The sequence below is a fragment of the Plectropomus leopardus genome, chromosome 20, assembly GCF_008729295.1.
Source record: "Plectropomus leopardus isolate mb chromosome 20, YSFRI_Pleo_2.0, whole genome shotgun sequence".
Classification (NCBI taxonomy): domain Eukaryota; kingdom Metazoa; phylum Chordata; class Actinopteri; order Perciformes; family Serranidae; genus Plectropomus; species Plectropomus leopardus.
The window spans coordinates 17,462,022-17,487,187 of record NC_056482.1 but is presented as its reverse complement, the minus strand read 5'-3'; the positions used below and the strand labels follow the sequence as shown (position 1 = coordinate 17,487,187).

At 39.9% G+C, this 25,166-nt stretch overlaps 1 protein-coding gene across 2 annotated transcripts in view; it reads right to left on the bottom strand.

Annotated features, from left to right (window-relative positions):
• The window catches only part of rimbp2a (RIMS binding protein 2a), an 86,082-nt gene that overhangs the window by 37,713 nt on the left and 23,203 nt on the right, over positions 1-25,166 (bottom strand). For both annotated transcript variants that reach the window (XM_042510000.1, XM_042510001.1), the window contains exons 5-6: positions 3,444-3,533; positions 108-230 (exon numbers count right to left, since the gene is read on the bottom strand). In XM_042510000.1, the coding sequence (XP_042365934.1) occupies positions 108-230; positions 3,444-3,533 (213 nt within the window). The remainder of the gene's footprint in view (positions 1-107; positions 231-3,443; positions 3,534-25,166) is intronic.

Genomic DNA, 25,166 nt, shown 5'->3' with positions numbered 1-25,166 from the left:
TTATATATGACAGCAAATGGGGAAAAGAAGAAGCGGTCCTCTTTAAGTGATATTTGTATTTGGGTGTGTACGGGATGAAAGCAAACATAAATGTCGTAATGTTTCACCTTTAGAACCTGTTCCAGATTCTCCACTTTGTCTTGGAGTTGGCTCCTCTGCTGCTGGGCCACGTCTCTCTCCTGGCTCACTACAGCAAAGGTCTGTCTCAGCTGCTCATAGTCTGATCGCACCTACATGAACAGAAACAGTCAAGATGCAAGGGAGGGATGGACAAGACAAAGACAAAAAGAGTGTGAGGAGATTAAGAGGATTATAAACAACATGGACGGAAAAGGCCAAAGAAAAAGTCAGCAGAGACACAGGCAAACAGTAAAACACAACAAAGTGAGGGCAAACACTTTAATTTTCTCCCAGTTTTTTACTTAAAGAGCTTAAAAATGTACCCATTATTCTATTGTTGTTGTTGTTGTTGTTGTTTTTTCAGAATGGAAAACAAGCATGCAATTTTTATGAGGTTTGTTCTTGCAGCAGACCTACTTTTTACATTTATGAATAGAGGTTGTTCCCTTTTTTTGCTGGAGGGTTGATGGGGAGTTCACAGTCTGAAGAGAAATTAATCAGCACATTTCAATTTAGCCTTGATGAGACAGAGCTGCTGACTTGAGCGTTCTGCCTCTCGCTCCTTCATCAGTCAGAGGCCTTCAGTTAAGCTGGTTCCTCTAAAGGTTGTCTCACAGGATCGAGCCCAATCGTCCCTCAGCCGAACACCAATCATCTCATTAACTAGCACAAGAGAGGGTGCACAGTAGATAAGCTTGCTTACTCGAAGTGCACAAAAGTAGGCAGTTGCAAAGGAAATGAGTTCATTCATAATGTAGAATTTATCACTGGAGCTCCAGAACCATCTGTGCTATATCACGACAAACAAGCAGCAGAGTCATTATTTTCAAGCATTTATCCAGATACCTAACGATGCTTTAAATGATTAATTAAAATTGGGTGAGAAACAAACTCAAATACTAAAACATAATATATGCACAGAAGGGAGAAGAGTCAAACATTAGATACAGTAGTCTGATAATAATACTATGTGTCTGACACCCACAAAGAACAGTTTTGTCTTTTTCTTGAGGGGGCGAGGGGTCTTTATGGGGAGATAGCAGGCCAACAGTAAATGCCACGTAGAAGTGGTATACGTAATCTGACAGCAGGGAACTTGAAAATGAATTTCAGCTCAGCACTGTGTGACAAGTCATAAACCTTTAATAAACATTGTGTTTTGGTTAGGTGCCTATTAAAACTTTTTATGTTTAGATTATAAAAGGGCTTATACTGTATGTCTCATAAGAAGTTGCAGCACATTTTAGATTAATAGCATTTGTTACACAAAGTTGGTGCTTAATTTAAGCATTTTTGACCACTCGGGAATTGCAAAATATGTTCAAAAATCCCTAAAAATTACCACAATAAGACACTAAGACCTCGCGGAACACCACAGAAAAATAAATGCTGTTACTTGGTGTCAAAATCCTTTAACATTCGGAGATTTCCTTGCATTTTTGGTATCTGATGCAGAGCACTTTTGTTCTGGATATGACAGCCGTACTTTCTCTGAATACTCAAGGTCTCTAGTTTGTGGCTGTGAAGTTTCATGAGGCTGTTTGTGACTTCAATTATTGGTCTGGACATCTGTTACTTGCTTTTATAAAATAACTAGAAAAAAATAATAAAAGTACATTCAAGATTATTATAATTACATGTTAGAAAAGTTAAAGTTAAATTATGTTACATAAATAAGTTGTTATTCAAGCAATATTTTCAGGTCATTTTCTGTTTTGTTTGTCTTTTGTTTCTTTTATTTTTGCTGATTTCAGGTAAAATTGCTTATTGCCTTCTTTCCATGTATTTTGAAAGAAATCATGCCAATTTGCTCAGGTTTTAAAGAGTTAACTTGCCTTATTTGGGGACTGTAAGCATTTTGGAAATTACACCTTGAAATTCTTGCAGTGGCCTCATCTGTTGCCTGTATTTGTGTTCAAGCCTGCTACCTGCTCTCTAAGACCGTGACATCTTTGTTACTCTCATATTCCGTCTCTTTTCCCCTCTTTCATTCCTTTATTTTCTGTCCATGCACAGTCCACCACATGCCATCTGTGTCTTTGCCAGGATTGCCCTTACAAGCCAGTCGCACTCATTCATACTGTATATCTGGTGGGACTGGAGACACTTTTGCCCCCACTTTCTTTTCATCTCCATGCCCACCTTGTCAGTGCACAGATGGCATCTTTTTGTGTGGCACAGTAGAGCAAAAAGCTCCGAAGCTGAGTCCCTGGACACGTGTCAAATCTGCCCCCTCTGTGAAAGTCACTATTAGCGCCAGAGTAGCAAATCTACTACCATCGCAGACTGTCTCCGTCTGGGTCTGTGTGCATGTTTATGGATGCATGTGTGAAGTGGGAGAGACTCGGGCTGATTGTGCCAGTAAAGACACAACGATGGGAAACACAGCAATAATGTGTTTGTATAAGACGGCTGAAATAACATTAACAGCACATGTATAAATCCTGTGTTAAAGAAGTTGATGCTACACTGCAATGCTGGCTTTAAATGTTGAATTATACCATTAATGTATGAATGATGTGGAATAATTTAGGGCTTTGTTGAAAGGTTACACTGAATTGCTGGCTTTAATCTATAAAATAACGTAAAGTGATAGGAATGGTTTAAAAAAATGGTAGCAAGTCTAATTAGTATGAAATGTACAGAAAAGTTAAAAGATACAAATACTGTGTAATATTTTAATATAATCATTCTTTACAAGCTCCAATCTAGTTTTAATGTTTCAAAACGTTTGGATGGGGTTTAAATCATACCCTGAATGCACACAAGATGTAAAACATATTGAAGTTTGAAAAGAGTGTCTACATTAACATATGAATGAGAAGATAGGAGTTGAAAATTCTTGAAAAACATTTTCAGGTTCGAACATTATATCCATTCATTTGTATGGGGAGAAAAAGTCCAAATAATGTTAAATGTTTTGGAAAGTATTAAGGGTTTGAATGAGAAAAGTCATACAAATCATGCCCGAAGTGAGCTGTTTGAATGAAGTTTGATGTTGAAAAATATGGTTAGATAAAAAAAAGTGGCGTAATAATAAAGATTTAGAAGAACGTACGTTGTGGATGCTTTTACACTCACACCCAAATATGAAGAGACATACAGTATAAGATGATGATAACAAAGCTGCAAGTGTATTGATCTGCAGAGATGGATCGCAAAATCAAACACATGACAGCAATTTATAAGACATGTGAGACGTGCATGTGATACGTGGCCCCTAGTGCAACATATAACAGACTTTGCCATTGATCACAGCCTGGTTGACTATTGATCCTCATTGTGTGTGTGTCCTTGCTTGTACACACATGTTATGGCCATACCTGGTCATACTTGGAAGTCTTCAGGTGGTGGTTGATTAGCTCAAGGTTCAGACGGCTTTTCTCCTGCAAGGCTGCATGGAGCTTCGCTTTCTAAAGAACAAACAAACAGAAGAGTGTGTTATTATATTACAGCTGCTTTTTCTTCAAAAGCTTTTTTTAAAGTTGCTTTGGAACCAAAAGTAACACTTACAAAGAGGTGGCTAGATCCTGGATCTGTTGAGCATTTACACTGTAGACAGTATTCTTATATGTGGGTGGGGTTGTTGTCACTCGCTGCTCAATCCAGCAGCACTAACTGTACTTCCCTGCTCACACCGGTGATACAGAGGGAAGTCTGAGAGGCTGCAAGCTGGAATGAGAGTCTGTCTCAATGGGATATCTAAAAATAGCATGTTTTTGCATTAACTCTTTGTCAGGCAAGAGCAGGGGTTTAGTGCTGCCCGGGCACACTAAACAAAACTCCGACACGTTTTTGTTTTTTTTCTTAAAGTGAGGATTAGACTATGCAGTTCACATAATCCAGTTGCAATTAATATACATTTTTTTTAACATTTGAAGATGCATTCATTACTTAAAGTGTCTGTCGTCCAAGAGAGACAAAACAGATAGAGTGGTCAAAGTTGTCATGTTGAAATTTAGGGTGTGTTGATGGATTCACATCACCATCTCATGCACTGAGTAACATTACAAGTAAACGTTCCACCTTAAAAGTTGTCGGCAGTTGGCCAAGTGATTTAAATAATTATTTTCTCAGTCTACATCTGCTGTTAGAGGCTGCAAAACATCTTTTTATTTTAAAGTTACATTTACTAAGGTATGTAAAACTTGTCATGGTATGAACAGAGGTGAAACCAGTGTGGATTCCATTCTGACCAATCAATAGACTGCAACGTTTCTAGCTCCACCTTTTTGGTACCAGATCTGTGAGGTTGGTACCCCAAGCAGAAGGGTGACAAAAAAGCAGATGGTTCCAAAGGTACTAAAGGTACCATCCACAACTTTTCACAACAGAAATACAAGAAAATATGTACTGAACTGAAATGAACCAATCTGCTGGTGGAAACGCCCCATATGATATTTTCTTTCGTGTCTGACTGCATCATGTATGTACGCCACGCAGCACAACTCCATCTTAAAACTATTATATAAGCGACAGATGAAAGACTCAGGTTAGTGCCGATCCCTCCCTCTGTCTGTATGCATGTGTGTGTGGAGCTAAGCTTTTCTCTAAGATGCTGTCTGGGGGACAAAACCCACAGCTGCATACTGTCACCCTCCATTTGGTGTGTGGCATTAAGAACGGAGGGGGGAGAGCTGGAAAAAGAGGGGGGCCCAGGAAGAGAGATGAGAGGGGAAAGAGGGACCGAGGTTTAGAGGAAGAAGCTGGGACAGAGGGATGGTGGGAAAGGAAGTTGGAGAAGGTTTGAGGGAGAAATATTCAGTAAAAAGACACAAACTAAAGAGATGAAAGGCAGAATGAGGGAGTGCTGAATGTGTAAGCCGAATGCTAAATAAGCAAATGAGTGCATAATGTCAGTAAAAACCTTGCGAGCTCGAGATGAGATTAAGTTGCATAAAAGGATTGAAAAGAGGTGTGCAGTTCCTGTCTGCACTCTCTGCTGCCCAGATTCACATTCAGAAGTTGTCATGCCGCTGGTGCTGCAGGTACTCAAGCATTACATAATTACGCCAGACTCAAACTAGGGCAACGCTCTCCTCCTATCACAGCTCGGAGCATTCAAGAGTGATTTCACTGCGACTGGTCATATCCTGGCATATAATACCTCTTCATGCTGGTGCACTGAGCTCACACTGTTGATTGCCATTCTCAGCCTCCCGACTACAATATGTGGATAAGTCATTTATAATAGCAGTCGGGCCTTTTCTCTGCTCAGCTTTGTCTTTAAACAAAAAGCAACAGGAGTCCATAACAGCTTTTATTTTCATGGTACGTCTGGCAGGATTAAATCATGGCTTCAACACCAGTAGGCTTTTGTTCAACATGTCTTATTGATTTAAAAATATTGCCCCATAATAAAAAGTTGAATTATAGTCTTCAGTATATGGTATATGGCAGTAGAAGTGTGCGGTGCTAACAGTCCCCCAGGTGCAAATGCAACGAGCAAACAGCACAGGTGTGACAACAGCTAATTTCTTAAGCTACATGCAAATCCTTCTGACAAATAACATCATCATCACACAAGCTGTGTGTGCACTTCAGCAGAAGATTGGTGCATGACAGCAACCCAACAAAATTTAATAAGCCTACACATCACTCACACACACATTAGCAACGTGCATTATGACAGTTTTCTCGCATAAACTGCGCACAACAGTGCCAGCAATGGCCGGCTGTGGCTACCATCAGTATCTTGGCACCACGGATGTTATGAGATTTTAAAAACCTACCCCTTAATGTTTGTAAGTTAAAACTTAAAAGTTGAAAACACAATCCTGGAGTTGAATACAGCTTTGGTTTTGCACCACTGTCACGTATGCAGGAGCACTATAGCAATATAGTGGGTTGTTTTTTTGTTTGTTTGTTTGTTTTTACAGGATTTGGTGACTCAGTTTGAATCAGTGAATCAGTTTATTTTTAATATAAAGTGATTTTGATGCAACATCACTATTTTAAGCCTAAATTAGGTTATGTCTCCTGATGAAAGCACACATTACATATGATGTAATCAAGAAATTTGAAAATCCAACAATATCTTCTGTTTCTAGTCGTGTGATTGGGGCAATTTTTAAAGAAAACTTGTCTTTAAAACCTAAAAAAATAATACAAATTACAACTATTTACATTTGTATTTCCTTCCCCTAAGCCAAAAATAAGGATGCCAGTCCCTTCCCAGTGCTAAAAAAATCATTTGATATGCCTCTGCCATTTTTCGCCGCCCCCTTCCCCCTTATAACTAACGAATAGTCCCTAAACTGGTGAAAAACCTAAACTGACTGGCAAAAGATGAATTCCAGCTCCATAAAGAACAGCTGTCTGTGTTGTTTTTAATTCTACACGGATGAGCTGCACCTTGTAAACAGTGTGATGCACCACACATACATGCAATATGCTCTCTTGGGCCTGATTACTTTGATATACTCAAGCAAAAGAGGAGTTTGAGCAGCCTCTGCACAAGAAAAGATGGTGCAGCTCCGAGGTTTATGATCAAATTTATCAGTACAAATCGAGGAACTCAATAAACCCGAGCCAGTAGGAGAAGAGAGAAAAACAGACAAAGTGAGGGGCCAGCCCGGTTCATCCATCTCCTTGTGTGCAGGCAGCGAGACAGCCAGGCCTGTCGCAGGAAGACACAATCAAACAGAGACACAGATAGAGAACAGACAAGGACAGGAAGACACAGAGACTGGTGAGTGAGTTCACTCGCTGCTCTTATTGTGTAACGCTGTCGCTGCATCACATCACTGCAGACTACAGATCAGCCAGTATACTGAGCCACACCTAGCCACAGTAGCAGACACAAATGATCTTCTGTATTCGACTGGTAATTATGTGCACATCATGAGGAGGCAGCTGCAGTCGTCCTCTGCGCTGACACCTCGGGACATGGCCTTGTAGCTGACACCATAAGGAGGTGTGGTGAGGGTAGGAGGGGATGTAAAGATAACTGGAAAGAAGTGATGGAGTTGTTCAGGGTAGCACAGGTCAAGCAAAAGAAAGTTTAAGGTTCAAAGGATGTGCCAGAGAATGATAACAAAAGACAGAAACGAAGAAACAGAAAAAAAGGAAAAATAAACAATGACCTTTCAAAGGCTTCTTTTTATGGGCCTCAGGAATAATGTCTGCTTCTCCACTTCCTCCCACTTCCAGTGAATCACACATTCACAGCTCTGCTTAACACTTCATAGCAACTTGTAAACACACTGCTATACTGCAAAGCCAAGGGACACACACACATGTTTCTGTGCCAATTTAAACCTGCAATATGCACAAATAAACAGAGAAATCTGTTTGGAATACATAAAAAAGATGATAATTAGGCCTTCTCTTAAGAAAAAAACAACAGGGGAATTAACAGCGCTGCGAGAAAATCTGTGCAGATCCTTGTCGAAGTGAAAAGTGTGGCGTGTGTGTATGTGTGAATGTGTGCGCGGTGGTGAAATTTGAGATCTATATGTGCGTGCGGAAAGAATGGACAGGCTAGGGGGAGAGACCTCAACACCGCTAATGACTAATTCACTACGACAACTTCTTTCTTCCTTCCTCTTCTGTCTTTTCTCTCCATCTATCTCTGTCTTACACGCACGCACGCACGCACGCACGCACGCACGCACGCACGCACGCACACACACACACACACACACACACACACACACACACACACACACAGATGCATGCACTTTCCCTTCCATCACTGCCATGATTAGCATTCTCTCCCCAAAGCCACTAATTTAGCTGCCGGCCCTAAATCTGCGCGGCTCACTGTGGCCTCTCACTGAGCGTCTGAGGTCCCAGAATCCACTGTGCATCCATAAAAGCCACTCCTATGTATCAGTTTTAGTACCAGCCTGCATCAAGACTATTAGTTTATATCATTTTCTTTTGGAGCTAATCGATAACTTCACAATAGCATTTTCCCCCACAGTTCAGAGAGAGAATATTTTACAGAAATAAATTAGGATTTTGGGAAATATGCATATTATATAAACCTTTTTTTGAGAGTTGATAAGATTGAAACCACTCCCATACCAGTAAATATACAGCTACAGCTTAGCTTGGCTTAGCTTAAGACCATAAACAGACAGAAACAGTGAAAGGACAGACTATGTAGTGGTCATCTAATGCTCAGCAGAAAAGCAAATACGCTTTAAAGATCAATAAATAGCACTAAAGGTTAAAGGAATAATATGTGTTTTTGAAGATGGGGTGCACTGCCACTTTAAGTTGCGTTTGAGAGCAAACCCAAGCAAAGAAAACAAAGCTCACGAGGAGATGCTGACACCTAAGCAAATGATAATTGGATTCTACTTAAATCAGTTGACAAAGCTGAACACAGCAGTTAGAATAGAAAAGCGGCAACACCAGCACCTGCTCATGAGCTTGACAAGTTTCCCACAAATCTATTAAAACTGTGAAACAAAGCTTTTACAGCTTTGGTTCTTCAAACATTTTAGAGCCACTTGAGTGTGTCATACTCGAGAGATGGGTGGAAAATCTCTATTATCTGCTTGGAACCAAAACTATATTGTGATCCAGCCGTGTTGAATGGTAAGGGGCCGAGCTGTGTGATCTATAACACAATTACATCATATTAGATTTAGGCAGTGCTTCTGGTTATTGTACGACCATGCATCACTGCAAACAAAAAGAAGCTGAAATGTAATGTTTCCATCATATGAACTGCTTTCTCTCTTTCACAACAGACCAGGAAGTTTGATTTGCCCAACAAGATGTCCATATATAAATGTTTATTTTGTTGCAGGTATTTCCCACTGGATTCTGATTACCTCATGACGACGACTTACTTGGATCTACCGACATGCACTCATACCGATTCAAACTGGGTTAAATATGTATGTGAAGAATTTAAAAATATATCCTTTCTTCATTAAAGCGCAAACCCAGCTTTGTTTAATCAAATTTACTTCGGGCGTCAAAGCATTTTCCAGCAGTAAAGGCTTTAAATCTTGAACATGCTGTATTTTACAGTAATGTAAAGGCTTCAAATCTATTTAAGGAAGTGTTTGGAAATGTGGATGTGCCACTTAAGAATAAAACAGACATTTATGTGAATTAATTGCAACATTCAAATCTTGCCTCTTGCATACCAAGAGAAAATTACACGGACATAATCTTGAATTCGCTTAATTTAGAGATACAGGTTTTGGATCATATTAAATATTGAAAAGAACTGGTGCAGAGATTTCTACGATGGCTACTGCTAGTTCTAAATGGGATTTTTTTTTGTGGTTAGAGGATTGCTCCTGCTCTCCCTCTACTCCCAGGGGGATTGTCATTAATCAGATGTCACGGTGGAAACACTTTGTTCCACTTAACTGTGGGTGGAAAGACACCAACGACATCTGCTGTCTTCCGTGGGAGCGCCAGTAAAGCCAGAGACAAGCAGGGATGTACCATGTGTCCATCAAATTTAATAAGGGAAGATATGACCTTCATGTAAAATACATAGAAAAGAATATATAATCATTTCTGCAACATGCTGTGTTTTGCCGCATTTGATGACAGTTTTTTTTTTCCAACAACTTTCCATGTGAAAGTTAAACTGGCGTTCATGGCAAAAGTTTGGAAAATTAGATTTTGTGCTGAGTGGTTTAACAGCATGACCGCATACCAACAGCCGTGTGTGCATCTTTGTAAGAAATTATTCTGCATTTATGTGGTCAGAGAATGGGGAAATGGAGTCAGAGCCATGACTATTGTCCCACTACTAAAAGCTGCTGCAACATCAGCTATCTGTTCAGCACCGTCCAATGTCTGGAGCAGTCAGGACCACGGACAGTTCCACAACCGAAGCCTGTTACACGACTGTAGATCTTGAAAAATGCTTTTTAAAAAAACTGAACTAAGGACTATAGAATCGTCCTTCATTGTCAGTAATTTCGCTGAATAAACAGCACTGGTGATTTTGCATGTTGTGTCACATTAAAGCCTGAAACATCAAAAGCTGGGGTGCATACATTTACATATAATTATATATTTTTAGTATATTTACATACATAATTTAGGAGTATGATTCATCTTCATTTTTCAAACTTAAAAAAAAACCTTTATAGCATCTGGCAACTTTAACTGAAACTTAGCTTTTGTGGTATTTGTGTCAATTTATTTAGATCTTTGTAAACAATTTTCCAAGAGTTATGCACTTCATAAAGAATAAATAGCATCAAAGCATTAAAAGGGAAAACAAAAGGTAAAGACCAAAAAGATGTAGGCTGAAGCTTATTAAAACTGCCTTTTTTACTTAGCATATTCTCTTGAGTAACTCATTTTCTGATACATTTAGTATTAGTAGTAAAGCTATACCATTGCAAACAGCAATATACTTAATTTTTTTTAAGCATGCTGTGTGATTCTTGACTGGTTTCTCAGCTTAAATGGGAAGCTATTGGTTTTGAAAATTTAAGGTAGACTGGAGTTTTTCACCGTCGAGCAATGTTTTTAGGAGTGGGTCCTCATTGTGTTGTGTCACACACATGCACAAGAACAAGTAATTGGGTGACACGATCCACAGCTATGCTATCAGTATCAAGATATTCTGCTGACCAGCAGATGGTGGCAGTAATGAGTATAAAAAGCATAGCAACAGGCCAGCAAACTTAGCACAGAAGAAGACTTCAAGCTGGCAAACACTGATGTTAAAGATTCAAAATATTCAAAAATCATCTATGTGATACAAGGAAAGAAAGGCATAAAGGTGTCTGTTAGACCCGAGCGGCACCCTCTGGGGCTAAAAAACTAAAGACAGTGTGGAAGTTGTAAAAACTGCAGTTCATCAAACGGCCACTCGAGGCTGACTCCAGAAACCAGTAAATCCCCACAGACACCAATGTAAAATACCTAACTAGAAATAACCATTTTTTATAGCCTGGTAAAAAAAAAAAGCAAGACAACTGCACAGAGAGTGAATTTCTTTTTAAGAACTAGCTCGTTAAAATTTTATTAAGGCTCAAAGTTACGCATCATTAAGGGTATGGCGGATTCCAGTGACTGTGTGTGAGGCACACCACGGTCAGCTCCACCCGCTTGTCAAATATGGTCACTTTTGGCTCCTAAAAATTAAGACAGCAATGACCAAAATGCCAAACTCAAGGCTTCAGAACATGAGTTTGCAAACCAAGTCTATGGTTGGATGTCAAGGATACGCACAATGCATGTTGGTGAGAACAGTGCATCTGAATTTGCATAGACTATGCAGAGAATTTTTCGTGAAATAGATTTATATTACTGTTCAGTTACAAACACGGCTGACTCTAGGAATATGTTCAAAATGATTGCAGCTGTGGTACCATGTAGCTGTAGTATCACAAGTATATTTTCATAGTGATGGATCACCCACCCCAAAGCGTATTTCAAGACCCACACCACACTGAAATGAAAAGAAACCAATAACTGACTGGAGGGGAAAATCTATCTTACAAAGACATGCAGTTTGAAAATGGGTGGCAGTATTTTTTAAGCATAAAAAAATGCAAATAGGTGAAAACATATAAATCCACCAGTATGAAAATGTACTTAGATTTCAAACTAGTTAACCACAATATAACATATCCAAAAGAGGACACACCCTCAAGGTTGATGCTACCTTTAAATCTGTTGAGCATTGGCACTGTACATCCCCACTTAAGGAATTGGTTATGAAAATGGGGGACATATTGGAGATTTATTGTTTAGCATTAGTAAGGTCCTCACTGCAGTATAAAAGATGATATATAACACAGAGTTTGTCCTCTGAAGGGCTTAGAAGGTGTTTGCCTTTCTACAAGACAATGTGCGACTTCTATCCCACTTTAATCTCAGCCAAACATCCGTTCCTTTGGCAGACTGTTGCAAGTCTCAAGAGCATTTTGAGATCAATCGTTGTAATGCTGTTAACACTGTGCATTACTGCTGGTTTACAACATGTCTGTGACACCTGGGCAGCTACTTTGTAATAGCTGCACAATAGATTCACAAACAGTAACTTCAAATAACCTTCATGTGGTGCTCATGTGCACAGTTTTATTTGGAAAACCCATCTTTCGGGCTTGGACTGCTACCTTTTTTTCTCATCTCTGTGCTTACAATGAAGCGTGCAAGGTAACTGTTACCATCATCTCACCAGCAGATGATTAATCACCATATCATCAAAAAAGTTCTCCTTTCACTGTGTATCTACAGGCACTCTGTAAAACATGAATATACGTCTAATCTAGTGCAACCCAAAGGATGGGTCACAACACACAGTGGTGTGAAAATTTAAAAAAAAAATAAAAAAGGAACAGTGTGAACTTTGATTAAAGTTTGAGTCACTTTAAGATTTGTTGTCATCATGTTTCTTTCCTCACTTAACCTCAGTAGACCCAACCTAACCTTACTTAAACTAACCTAACCTTACTTAAACTAACGTAACTTTACTTGCCTAAACCTAAAGACGCCAAACCACATATCTTTTCCTAAACCTAAACACAGTAACTTAACCTTAAGTACATAATGTTATTCCTGGAGTGTTAATCAATAGGATATAATATGAATTGTCGCATATACTTATCGTACCGGATTATCGTACAACTATTTGTTTGCAGATATGTCATGTATTTAGGTTTAGGCATCAAAAACACTTGGTTATTGTTAGGAAAACATCATATTTAGGCTTAAAATACTTGGTTTTGGGACACCTAGTAGCTCAACTGGTAGAGCGAAGCCCCATGCACTAAAGGCTGTGTTCTTGCTACAGTGGCAGCAGCTCTGACTATGACTTGTGGCACTTTGCTGCATGTCATCCGCTCTCTCTCCTCCTTTCACACTTTAGCAGTTCTATATATAAAGAAAAAATAAACTTGTTTTTGTGCTAATATTCTGGCAGGAAATACAGCGACGTCTCTGTAAAACAACCGTGTTTTATGGCCCTGTCCCCAGTAGAAAAGCAATGATGGTTTGCTTGTTTAGGAGCTAAAAACCCCTGGAAAAACAGCAATGGAACGCTGAAACACAACTCTGTATGTAGGTGAGTGGGAGGCATCACACCATCCAACATGCCCTCCACCTCCAGATGACAAAATCAGCTCATATTCTACATCACTTTGTAATCGCTGATATGAAACTTATAAATACATTCATGGTTTGCAGAAACATACGATGCCAACAATTTCTTCTGGTGAAGGGCTGTTTAATTTTTTGTATATGTGTACACATCCTGTCTTTGTGTGTGAACACACACGTATGTCACAACCACAAGACCTACGAGGCCATTTCGAATAAGTGTAAACTGTGGGAGCAGATGGCAGTGGGTAACATCGATATACTGAAGCTTGAGTTGGAGTGTGTGTGTGTGTGTGTGTGTGTGTGTGTGTCTGTGTGTGTGTGTGTGCGTGTGTGCGTGTGTGCATGCATGAATGAGTTGCATAACTAGCATCTCCAGGCATACATCAGCCGTAAGCTCTTGTGCAGTCAGAGTGTTCCAGACCTCTCATCTGAATCCTAAGGATTTAAAATCCCTAAAAATTATTCATGTGGCAGGAATTACCTCTCAAAATAAACACACATACACACACTATTTAGTTTAAACTGGAAATTCTCTGTATAATACCCTAATAATTTGAGGAAACCCCCTGTTGTTGGTGGATATGTAAATAAAGGTTTAAAAAAACGCCTGAATATGAAATATGTGACTCACTGCTGCAGATTTAATAATGTGGATCAACTGGAGCTTGAATGGAAACCCGGCCTACGCAGTCACAGATGTTTAATATTAACAATGTCTCAAGCCCAAAAGACTCCACATCAGGTCAATGTGGCAGCTAGATTTTATGCACATATAAAATCATCTTGCAAGGAAGGAATCCCTGTACAGCTTAGTGAAACCAAATACTCAAGAACTATGAGTATTCAAAGTCTCAAATCTGTGCACAAAGAGCCTTCTGGGATATGTACTTTAAAATTTTTCTCACCTCTTCTCTTGAGCAAAAATCAAACAGTTTTTTTATTTAAACACTCTGGTTTCTCTCCATCATGCCATGTGTGTTTTAGTGTGTGTGTGTGGATATGAGCTCCACTGCCTGCCTCTCACATAGACAATCCAGAGTTTTATGGAGGAGAGACGACAGGGGAGAGGCAGGGAGAGGCCGGCGCTACCGTCAGGAGAGATTAACTTCTCCTCCACGTGACACACATCCTCATTCACCTGACTCGTCGACCTCCTCTGTCCCTTCTCGTGTTACTCAACTGAGCTCTGTTTGGATTCTGTAATGTTTGTGCTTGTGTATGTGTTGTAAACACATATACAGTTCATACAGTGTTTGCTTTGGAGTCTCCGCAGATGCTCGGGGGAAGCATGTGAGGATGAAGTAACAAAGCAAAGCTGATTCTCACATGTCAAACAACTGAAAAGTTTTAGGCACACATCTGAGGCCAGTTACCAAATAGCTGTGATTTTCATTTTCTCAAGCAAGTGCCACTTTCACCAAATTTGCAACAAGCAAGCTCCAATTCAAGTTTCCCAATGAATGAGCCGTTTGTAATCAGTATATAAGCAGTGCTCACATAAATTTTAAAGTTTGCATTAGTATTTATGCTTTTATTAGATAACATGACTTCACATTAGGTTCTGGAAACTTGTTCTGGGCATTATTCACTGTTTTCTGACATTTTACAGACTAAACGATTCAGATTAATCATAAAAAATAAGGACAGAATGAACAACGCTCGAAATCACTGTTAGTTGCAGCCTTAAGGCGTCTATTAGACTGTGCAATAACAACAATCTAACAGGGTCACTGAATTTCACACTGCACAAGATGGATCTAATACTTTGACTGCACTCCGTGTCAGACTGTACAGTGTTAGTTTTGAGGCATGTCAGATTGTGCGGTGAATGCCTGGTGAATTGTAGCATAAAAAAAAATACATTTTTTTTTTTTTTTTAAAAAAGATGCAAGTTACTCAGTTATTTCCTTCAGTGCCATTTTCAGAGTTTGTGGAGCAGGCTGCAGGCATGAGAAAGAGGGCAACACAAAAAAAAAAACAACTTTGCAATATTTTTAACAGTATCAATATTGTCAGTGTCATGTATTTTTGGTTGGTTTTTATGACATGGGTCGTAGCAGCTGTCACATTGTTGGATTTTGACCTGGCTCATACTTGGTCACTGAAGCTGTAAATTGCCAGATTGTGTATTGAAACACGATCCAAGAACAGCATTTTTGATTCATGTCAAAAACTTTCGCCGTGTTCAATCTCACACAGGCTCCACCCTCTACTGCACTCTATGGGGTATGCATAAGCCAACTGAATATTACATTAAAGTCAATCAGGATGTGCCAAACCAAACACTTGTGGAGCCCAGAATATAGAACACGTATGAGGGTCTCAGCAACCATTAATTTACCTACGATGTGACAATTTAATATATTGTCTTGTTTTTGTGTTTTGTGTGAACTCTGAGAAGAGTAACTGTTACTTTGGTAGCAAGTAAGGTGGATTCTGAATAAAGATAAAGCTAATTCTTCAGTTATGGGCGATTTGCCCTCTAACTTTTAGCCGATCAGGATCAGTAGAGCTCGGTCAATGCTGCAACAGGGCGTTCATTCATTGGGCTCCATCCACGACACTCAAAGTGAACAGTGGAGGGCGGAGCCTGTGAGGAATACAACAAAGGTTACTTAGGCCTTAAGTTTTACGTTTTGGCCATCACCATCTTAGTTTACAGGAGTCAGAAGTGACAATATTTGGGTGAGAGGCGGGATCTGACTTAGAAGCCAACAACTCTATCTGCTCAAAGTGGCCCGCCTTTAATTATGTGTAACTTTAAGCCTTAATAAAATGCAAATGGGTGAGCTATTTAAATAATTAACCTCGTGTACAGTTGTCATGAACGGGGAAATAGCTACAGAGCTAAAAACTGTATTTTGTACCAGGCTGTAAACATGTTTATTTCTGCTGTATAGTTAGGCATTTTAACACAGGGGTCCATGGGGACTGACTCACATCAGGAGCCAGCCTCAAGTGGCCATTCAAAGAACTGCAGTTTTTTGTATTCACCTCGATTTCAGCCGCAGAGGTTGCTCCTTGGTCCAAACTATTTAAATCCATTCTGAAAGTTGCCAGGGAGACAGACAGAGCCCATGTGAGCAAATAAACTACTATATGTACTGCTATATACTATATGTGATAAGTGAAGGTGCTCCAGTTGTACTGTAAATGGAAGGCCCTCCGGGGAACACTGGCGTCTCTCGAGACGTGTCCCATGGGGACTATTAGTGCATGGGAATGTGCATATTGAAGTGTGTGTGCACACAGTATGTACATACTGTGGGAGCAGTGAGAGAGAAATCGGGCTCCCATGACGTGGGCAGCAAAGCTTCCAGTCACATTGATGACATAACACATTTGATGTGAACAGGACCTATTGTTCCCTCGGGCCACGCAGAGAATATCAGAGCGCTGGAAAATAAGTTCGGAGGAAGATCAGTGTAATGCTAATGAGGAGCCCAAGAGCTGGTTAGGGATTACATGTGCTTCGATGGACCTTCATGCTCACATAATGCTTGGATGGAACTTCAAGCTCAGAATACACAAGTGCACACACACACACACACGCACGGACAAGCCAGCACATAAAATGCTCAGGCACAAGCAAATCCATAAAACTCTGGCACATACACAAAAGACACGCTGCAAGGGATGCACACACTTCACCACACACATTTCTATATACGTGCATACACAGACACACACACACACAATATCCGCAAACACATACTCACGTAACCCCAATCTGCGGCAAACATACTGCACAACGTGCTAAATAATTTACATCTGACCTCATTGCACAGTTGCTAAAATGTACAGTATGCTAGAAATACACTGGCAGAGCCTGAGTAGAGGTTTCCTTCCTTCTGGTTTCTATGGGGGTTCACAACCTAGATCTACATAAAGAAAAAAAAATGTGAGTATCACCAATTGTATGCACATATATCCCATTACAAAAGAGAGCAAACTAAAGTACCCCTGCAACTGGAAGCTATACAAACTTGCAATTTATACTCATCAGCAGATGCTACAAAATGCTGCAGACCATCTTCTAACAAAGACAAAGCGCTGTGGGAGAGGGTTGTGCTGGTGTTGGACTCTTTTCATTAGCAGTCAGTAGATTATGGAATTCATTATGATATTTCTGTGTTTATCTATTAGGCACTACACATTGGAGTCCCTGAGTACATTTCTTGATGGACTTAAAGTCTCTCAGGTCAGCTAATCAGTGTGACTTCTAGATGTTCCTCTCTGCTTTACATCAGGGGGGATGCAAGGGTCATTTGTATACAAATGTTGTTGGTTCCTTTATCCTGATCAGCGAGAATTTTTATTTGGTAAATTACTTAAAAAAGACAAAAAAAAAACATTTTACCAATTATTTTGAGATTTGACAATGCATTGTCAAAAAATGATTAACAATATCCCTCTCCCAATGTCTCAGCATTTATAATACTCTGAAAGACTGATTTAAGACATTTTCATACCAATTAAGGCCTTTTTTTAAATTTAGTACTCTTTAAGACTTTTAATGAATCCTCGGGAATAGGTCACAATAGATGAATTTATATCTGCTATTATGTGTCTGCTTGAAACTCTGTTCAGGATCGAATTACACAAATATGGAGACTTCTATAATGGCTCCTGTAACGCTGTGATGCATGTGACCGAGTTGAAGGTCTCGAGTGAGCAGGACTCAGTGGCACAGTGCAATAGGTGACAGTTACAGGAGCACAGGTCCTGTCATGTCATCTGTACCTGAACAGGCTGCTCTATCTGACATTGTGTACTCCTCCCCCCTCCCTCCATCCAGTTGCCCTTGGTGTTCAGTCCACCAAAGGCTCCTGTCTTATGTTTAATCATTCAAGCCCTTCCAGACACAAAACACTGGGGGCTGGAAGAAACAGAATGGAAGGAGTTGAGTGAAGGAAAACGTAGGAAAGACAGAGGCACAAGGCAGGTTCAATTTAGGTAAACAGGTAGTTATTTAGAGGAACAGAGAGCGAGAGAAAGGTGTGATCACCAGAGCCGAAGAGGAAGAAAGAAAAGGGGAAAGAGACAGAGAAGACAAACTAAAAAAAGTACAGGAGACAGTGGGAGACAATTAGTGCTGCGGATTTAACAGGCCTTTTATCAGCATGTGTCTTAGCTAAAGGGCTCCTCGAGCCTAGCAGGTGAAATTATGTAGCTATACAAAACCAAATAGGCCACAAAATTAAGTTTTTGAAAAGGCACTTTGGTCTGCAACACATGCCAGAACTTACAACATAATAAAAGTCGGTTTGAGGTCATATCGAGGCTTTTAGCGATGTCATCCAGAGGACTCTGTATGCTTGTCCTTAATTAATACTCTGTAAAGTGAAGATGGCAGATGAAGCAGACAGAAAAAATATCTAAAAATTAGGGCTGTCAACATTATCTTAAATGTGATGCAATTAAGGTCTATACAGAACACATTATATTTTTAAATCATGTTAATCACAGGTCAGCAATCCTTTTTGAAGAGACTGTACCAGACTGGGTTTTACAGATAAAGTGATGATACCAATATCATTTGAAACTAAAAGACCAAAGAAATCCACCATATCAGGAAGGAGGCTAAATGACGCTCCAAATTTAGGCTAAATTTTGGCATCGGCATTTAGTCATTGCACAGGGGTCCCGTGACCTCTCAAGATATCGGATTGAAAACGGTTTCTATTGGTCCATTTGTTTTGGAAAGGAAGAGACAGCTGTGGATGATTCTGCTCCTGGTTAAAACCCTCTGGTTAAAACCTGGTTAAAAACATCTGGATCTGAAAGTCTGGTTGTCTGGATCTTAAGTTATCAGGGATCAGAGGTCCATCTGTGACACACCAAACATCATAGGAGAAACACTCATTTTTAACGTGTCACTGCTTTGTTCAGTGTTTCTACTGGTTTTAATGACTCGTTCTGTTTGTTTTAGAGAGGAAGAAACCTCTGTAGATAATTTGGCTCCCAGTAAAAACCTTCTGAACGTCGAATGAGATGAGCACACATTAAGTTATCAGAAAAAAATAACTAGTGGCCCGTTTCCGCCATGTTGAACAGCAAAAATGAAATTATTATTCAGTGTTTTTACTGGTTTAAATAACCTTGTCTGATTGTTTTGGAAAGAGAGAGAGAGCTCTGTGGATAATTCAGCTCCTGGTAAAAACCTCCTGAGTAATGAACAAGACAAGTTTCAGCTAGTTATAATCTGCATTCTCACCTCTAGATGCCACTAAATCCCTCTAAATCTTACACACTGTTCCTTCAAATACCCATCTGCACCCATTCATTTCATGAACTGGGAAAAGGAGCACCACCTGCATGACGAGATAAATGAAGTGCTTCTCACATTTTTTCCTATCAAACTGTATTTGTATTTAGACTTCAATCAGACATCCATTTACTCCCCACACTCCCTCTTTCCCACATCTCACTTTCTCTCTTTGCCCCACCCTCCTCTCTTTGCCTTCCCCCCTCTGCAGTGCTTTGTGTCTTTCCTTTAATATAACTTCTGTGTATCTTGAAAAGCTGCCAGGAAATGTGCTGAGGAAATGTTCCTTTATTGTTTCCCTCTCTGCTTCCCCCGTTGGCTAAATGACATCAACGCTTATGTGCGTGTATGCTCGCAATCGATACAGCACTCACTCATATTCAGGAATGTGTTCGGAGCTACACAGCGTTGCATGTGCAAACACACACACATACACACAACGGGGGTGAGGGGGTGAGGGGGTGAGGGGAGGGGATGATGGGGTTGCTATAGAAACTGTTCTCTTTCAGGTATGGAGTGTCAGGATGATAAAAAGTAGTGATGAAGTATCACATCCAACGTATCTGATGCCCTTTAATTGTCTGAATGTACGACAGCAAACAAAAGCTGTCTCATTTGTTTGTTATTTAAACCTGCAGAACAGTGTGTGTGCAATAAATATACAATACACGTCACAAAGTCAACTATATGATGTGGATGTGTAGTACAGTAAGTGTAAGCATGCGTGCTCCGTAAATATTACAGAGACAATGTGTATGACAGCATGTAATCCAGAGTAAAGATGTGATTAATACACACAAAGGTGATGTGTAGCTCTTTGTCTCCTCGTGTTATAGTGCATGTGTACATACAGTATGCATTTATTGATATGTGCTGCCACACCCCTACAAGGCCGCTTCTGCTGCGGGATTATTGCAGCGTCTGTATGTCCCGAGGAACATTTTGATTAGTCAAAGAGGGTGTCTTCTGGCTGCCAGACTCACTGATAATCTCAGGAGAGGAGCAAGGAAATCAGCCATGAGACTGAAAACACAAGTTTCATTTCCCCTATCTTCTTTCCTCCCCTCTCTCCTTCTCACCCTCTGGCATGCAACTGAACGTCAGCTGGCACAGCCGACCAGTCTGCCGCATGGAGATGAAGAAGAAGAGATGGGAGGGTGGTGCAAAAGAAGAGTGATAAGGGGAGGGTAAGATTTTCCCCTAAATTCTACTATCTGATTTTCATACCTTCATGTGGCACAAAAAGGAAAAGGAGAGACAAATGATGGTAAACGGAGAGAGAGTGAGAAACCGAAAGTTACAGCAAAATGCTGCAAAAAGAGACCAAGTCGTTCTCTCTCTCCTTTTTCTCCTTCAGTCTCTCACCCGCCCACGCAGCCATACATTCGAACATATGCATGGTGCAGGCATATGAACTATGTAGACTCTAACCTCCACACACGCTTGTTCTAAGATCGTATAGTAACACACCCACATCCAACAGAGAAAGCAACCGCTGAGCGACTGGCAATGTACGGAGAGCTTTGACTAACCTCAGCTCATCATGTTTAAGTTGTATATTCTTATGTGCACAAAAACTACTGCCTAACAGTCATTGGCAGTGTCGGGGAGGTTACTTTTCGAATCTAACTGGTTACAGATTATTCATTACCATGTCAAAATGTAACGAGTAATGTAACGTTTAAGTCATTCATCAAAGTAATGTCATTTTTTGCATTTGATTGCTTTTCTATGGCTTTCTGACAAATGTATAAACTGGGTAATAATATTAAAAAAAAGTTTTAAAAATATAAGTGCATAGGTGTCGCATTTGAATTCCTCAGACTTTTGACCCGCATCGTCCGGAAATATGCAAAAAGAAAACACTCCTGCATGGTGAAAAGCTGCAAAGCAACAGAATTACTGTTAAATTCTACATATCAGCTTTTGTACCTAAAAGAATGCATTTGGATTTAACACCTCTGTATTCAATAATATTTTGATTAACTGTAATTTTTAGTAACTGTAACAGATTGCAGTTACATTTATGCTGTAATTTAATAATGTAATTCTGTTACATGTAATTAGTTACTCCCCAACACTGACCGCTGACTATGAAAATCTTAGGCATCAGGCACCCTCTAACAATGCTCCTTAAATATCTTTAAAAAAAAAAAGATTATCACACAAGTACAAGCAAAATCTGAGTCTAAGAAACAAAATATCGCAATAAGAATTAAAGGGCCAAAATACAAACAAATGAAATATAAATGAAGTAGTATAATTTATGTGGACAAATGAATGAATATTTTACACATGCTCCGTGCACAAAATGTGAAAGGAAAAATACTGTATATACTGTGTATAACAGTTATACTTAACTGTCACCAAGACTTTAACATAGCCTTGCAGTTTTTTTTACTTGCTAACCATATCTTTTCAAACTTTTTCACCAAAATAATCACTCACTGATCTAATTAGTAAAGTTTAGGTTTTAAAGCTCTGCATCTCTAAAAAGCTGGTTAACACTTCTGATTGGGTTGCAACAGTATGAGAGATTCACGGTATAATAACCGTCTCAGAAAATATCCCAGTGTAATAGTATTCCTAAACTGTTGTTATAATGGCCCTTAAATGAATGAAAATAATAGTGTTTTTTGGTTGAACAAATGCTTAATTATAACTGAAACATGAACCCATTTTGGTTGATGAAAGTATGTATAAAAAGCCTGACTGACTGCACATGCGCAGGTGGCATTCTCCTTCCTTTTTTCTTTTTTATATTTCCAATCCCGTGGATAAGCAAATTTACACAGTCTGATAACCGTCAATGTTTTTACCAGGGTTTACAGTTTATCTATACCGTGGCAAAACTACCTGGATGAAAAATATTCTATCACTTAGGGACTGATATATTTCACATTTACAGAATGAGCACCAATATTTTTTGGAACAAACGGACAAACGCGGGCAGCAACATGGGAGGGAGAGGGACTCAAAAGGGATTCAAAAACCTTTCTACTGTAATGTGAAGTTGGTGTTTTCTTTATATAAATAAGGAAAACATGAGTGTATATTTTTTAGGTGAAAAAAAATCCTGATATTTAGCCCACAAAAACTGTGTTATATTGCTATAATATTGGAAACACCTTAATAAAATGCAACACATTACACAGCAGCACAAACTATAGTCTCCACATGGACCATGAAGTTGAACTAATATCTCTATGACAGTTTCAACAAAAAGCAGAACATGAAGGCAGGAATTAAAGGCTTGTTGTATTGACTGTATTCATTTTATCTACTGTAGGTATACCTAAATAAACAAATCATTGTAAAGAATATACCACCTTCCCCGTGCACACGGAGAGGGACTTTGCCTAAAGAGGATAAAAGAAAAAAACAGAGAACAAGTGTCAATCAGCCACAAGCGGGTTAATATTCATCACCAACACCTGGCAACCTCTCAGCAGGCAGGAACCAGGAAAAGCTCCGGTTACAGGAGCTGATAACGTCAAAGCACACACGCACACACACGCAAAATCAATTTGTTTGACAAAGCACCACACGTTTGTCTCTCTCCCAGTGTGTCTAAGTGCTCATGTGAACATGTGTCTACATGTGCTGCTTTCCAAATCATAATGCATGTGCACATGGAAAGATTAGATCCGTCAGACCACAGTCAAAAGGCACCTTACGGAAAAATACGCACACACATTCTCACATGCACACACTAACCTTTCCAAGCCACAAACACACCGTCAGACCCATACACCGTAACCCCCGCCCCCACCCTTCAGCACACACCGCACACACCCACACATCTCCAAACAGGTGGCCCCTGATACAAGACACAGAGAAGCTGGCTTTTTCCTCATTAAGTCCCAAAATAGACAAAATGTTCAAATCCTGATCTCATCTCCACCTCTCTGTGGATGTCTGTCTCCTCCTGCAGCAGCTGCACAGACAGGTTCTCCCCAGCTGCTTGGCTATGCTAACCCTGTGCACTAAATATAGGACCAACAGAGCTAAATCAAACACAAACACACTCAGGCCAATGATGCGGAGACGGAGATATACAGCGTGCTGTAAAGAGGGAGCAGAGTGGTGATAAAGGATTGGTATTTACCGTGCGTGTTGGCTAGCACAGGAGCATCTTGACTGAGGTGTCGCTTACTCCTTCCTCCTCCTTGCTCTGATCTCCTCCCTTCTTCCCGGCTCTCTCTGGGTGGGGAATTGTCAAACGGCTGCAGCAGCATCAGCATCAGCAGCAGCAGCAGCAGCATCAGTAGCAGCTCGGGGGCCTGCGTGTCTCTCTCTCTCTCTCTCTCTCTCTCTCTCCTCTCTTTCCTCCGCCCCCTCTCCACACACTCTCTCTTTCCTATTCTCCCTTTCCTCTCACTCTCTCCCCACCCCCGAAGACCCTCCTCCTTAACACCCTTCCTCCATCATTTTCTCCTTTTCTCTTACACGCTCTCTCCCTCTCTCCCTCTCTCTCTGGCTGTACGCGTGTGCAGCGAGCTGCGGAAATCCACTCTGTTGAATTAATCAGCCAGCTCCACTGCTACAACCATCAGCTCCATCAGACGCTACTGTTAGGAGGAGAGGTATCATTGGCAGCAGGAAACAGACATCTCGGAGTCCTGGATCTAGATAAGGATGGTTTATTGGAGAGCTGCCCTGTACATCCACAGTCTGGACCTTCCTGCCTGACTGCCAAATTGAGTGAAATGACAGCAGCCAGCATGATGCCGGCTGCTGCCGGTAGACCCTCCCTCCTCTCCTCTGCTCCCTGACTCAAGCCACGACACTAACTGAACAGGGTCTTGATTGCTGCTATTTTCTTTACTAACATACACATATCTTATAATGTTGTTGATGAATAAGGTATAGCATTTTAAGGCCTATCACTTGATTATTAAAGGAAGGCAAATTTGTGTAAAACAACTTGGTAAGAGATGTCCCACAAAGTGCAAGAAATTAGTGAAAGGTGATGAAGAAAATGACCTTAAGTGAGTCTTTAAAAGGGGAGAAGAATTATCAGAAATTTATTATAAACTAGGACAAAATGTCCAGAAAAAAAAATATTTATAATCATTGTAATTGTATATCAATTTTTCAATTATGTTAAAGGAAAAAAAACGAAAAAACATATATTTTTATTTTTACTTTTTTGTTTTTTAACTTTTCTTTTTTTTTTCTTGGTCGACCAAAATCCATGTGATCTACAAGGCGTTACTTTCAATGTGGCAGATGACATTGCAAAAAGACTCATCATTGCTTGGCATCACTGTTTATGTTTTCATAAAGCATCCTGAGGGAATTCTAAATGTCTATTTCATTTCATGGCAACCCACCCAATCATTATTGAAATATTTCACTCAAAGCCAAAAATGTAAATGTCAAAAAATAGAGTGATTTATACTGGGAATTGTTTTTGTACTTTTAGTATACATAAGGTGCCAGAGTGCATAAATGGCATCAAAACAGAGGTTGTTGACCAAAAAAGGTGCCAATGCAGGATCCCCTGACAGAGGTCCTACATAAGCCCTAATGTCCTAAAATAACTGAAATGTCCTAAAATCCTATACTTGTCCTGAAATCTTAGAAATGTCCTAAAATCCAAGAAATGTTCTGAAACACTGGAAATGTCCCAATTCCTATAAATGTCCTAAATCCTAGAAAGATCCTTATATCTGAGAAACATTCTTAAGTCCTAGAAAAGTCCTGAAATCCCATAAATGTCTTAAAATCC